Source organism: Mesocricetus auratus, unplaced genomic scaffold (genome assembly GCF_017639785.1).
Source record: "Mesocricetus auratus isolate SY011 unplaced genomic scaffold, BCM_Maur_2.0 Super-Scaffold_100011, whole genome shotgun sequence".
NCBI classification, from domain to species: Eukaryota; Metazoa; Chordata; class Mammalia; order Rodentia; family Cricetidae; genus Mesocricetus; species Mesocricetus auratus.
The window spans coordinates 30,001,683-30,003,927 of record NW_024429195.1 but is presented as its reverse complement, the minus strand read 5'-3'; the positions used below and the strand labels follow the sequence as shown (position 1 = coordinate 30,003,927).

The 2,245-nt window shown below is 40.7% G+C and overlaps 1 protein-coding gene across 1 annotated transcript; it reads left to right on the top strand.

The window, feature by feature from the left end:
• Positions 1-1,407: 1,407 nt before the first annotated feature.
• LOC101840173 (cytochrome c, somatic-like) lies at positions 1,408-1,722 on the top strand. The gene has a single exon (XM_040754313.1). The coding sequence runs from the start codon at positions 1,408-1,410 to the stop codon at positions 1,720-1,722; it is 315 nt and encodes a 104-aa protein (XP_040610247.1).
• Positions 1,723-2,245: the final 523 nt, after the last annotated feature.

Here is a 2,245-nt window from a genome sequence, read left to right as displayed (position 1 = left end):
CTAGACATGTTCTTCCATAAATAGATGTCAAGAAGTTAATTTATAGAAACATTTTGAAACTTATCACTCTGTTGGCTTGGGTGATGCTTTTACTTCTTCCTCAAGATGAATAATGGATTTATTAATTTTCTGTTCTGTCTTTCTTATAGACATTCCATGAGTATGGAAATGAAATAAATCATTCTGTCTACCATGAGCATAGCTATTTTTACGATTATTCTGGGCAGAGAATTACATTTTGACTCTGCTAGAAGTATGAGAATTTAGGTAAGACTTTGTTAGTTCTGTGGAACCCTGTTTCTATACTTGTAGAATAAGGAACATACCTGAGGACCATATTTGGACATGACACTTAACAGCTCCAGCTACTGCCCTTGTCATTGTGGTTACTTTGTGAAGCTAGAACTAGAGTTTGCAGGTAAAACTGATGACTCATTGCTAATTCTCGTAGTAACAATAGCGGAGTACACAGCAGGTGCCCAGAAAATGCCACAAAAAAGCAAAGTCATCCTTTCTTCCTTCCAGGGAGCATGCCAGGTGTCCTGGAGTGCCCTTTGAAAGAGCTTTTTCCACTGTGGAGGGGGATAACAGGGCAGACTGATCCTCTCTAATGGCATGCCTCATCTTATGTCTTATGATAAATAATGAAGCAATCTAGCAGATCCTGCCTGCAGTCAATTACCCTGGGTACAGGTCTTAGTCTTCCAATGGGCACTTGATGGGGACTGTGTAACTGTAGAAATTTGAGCAAAATGGAGAAATCAAAACCAGTTCCATCTGTCAAACTGAAGATGGAGTCTGTCCAAACCTGACATGCTAATTCTATGCGCTGCTGATGCCTTTGATTATCATGTGACTCAGACAGATGGGAAGATCACTTTGTGGTTTTTATTTAAGGGGCTCATGCAACTGAAGTTTTGTGCCAAGGGTAATCAGTCACATTCAAGAACTTGCCAGAAAGTGTAGCTCTACCTTGTTTATAGCTTACTAATTATTAAGCTTTGTAAATGGACAGTCAGATAATAATGCCAAACAGAAACTGTACCTGGCTTCAGATTGTTGCATGGCAGTGGTGTGACAGGACAGGTGGCCATTTGTGAGCCACATAACGTTTCTCTGGTGGACAGTGTGCAGAAACTTACTGTTGATTATATCGTAGTTCTGAAATATTTTCCCCATTGAGTTGGTTTTGGCAAGGTCTTCAGAAAGTTACAAGGCAATCACTGTTTACCACATTCACATTCTTCTCTGTGCCCCTCCTACCCAACATGGGTTTACTTGTTGTGAGGGGCTCCTCCTCCTATTTGCCCAAAGTTCTACCTTCTGTGTTGCCTACATTGATGCCTCATTCTACCCTGAAACACATCATCTTAAGACATGTTAGGATCACCCAGGAGTGAATTAAAAATGGGTGATGTTGAGAAAGGCAAGAAGATTTTTGTTCAGAAGTGTGTCCAGTGCCACACCGTGGAAAATACAGGCAAGCATAAGACTGGACCAAATCTCCACACTCTGTTTGGGAGGAAGACAAGTAAGGTCTCAGGATTATTGTGCACAGATGCCAATGAGAACAAAGGCATCACCTGGGGAGAGGATACCCTGATGGAGTATTTGGAGAATCCCCCAAAATACATCCATGGAACAAAAATTATCTTCGCTGGAATTAAGAAGGGAGAGAGGGTGAGCCTGATAGCTTATCTTAAAAAGATTACTAATGAGTAATTCTGCTGCCTTATTTATTACAAAAACGTCTCATGACTTTTAATGTGCACCATAATCTAATTCATACACCAAAATTCAGATCATCAGTTAACAATGTTTTTTGGACAGTCCTGATTTAAGTAAAACTGACTTGTAATAAACAAACAAAAGACATGTTAGCTTGTGTCCTCTGGTCCTGTAGTGTCCCTGTGAGGGTCAGTTCTGATCATTTTCTCCCCAGTTCATTACCATGGGCCCCTTTCTAAAGAGGAGAACTGTAACTGCCTGGGGGGCACCATAAGTATGTAGCCGCTAGGTGGCTTCTGAGACACAAGTGTCCTATCTCTGATTGGATGATACTCATTCAGTTCAAGTCTTTATCATCCTGATGTGATTTCACATCCACAGCCTCAGTCCCTCATTCTTCTTCCATGGTGACTCAATCTGAATACTCTTGTCACATGGATTTAAAAAAAATACAATTCTTTACACATCTCCTTTGTTCAAGAGACTTCAGTGAGCATCTTGCTGCTGTGATAAATCC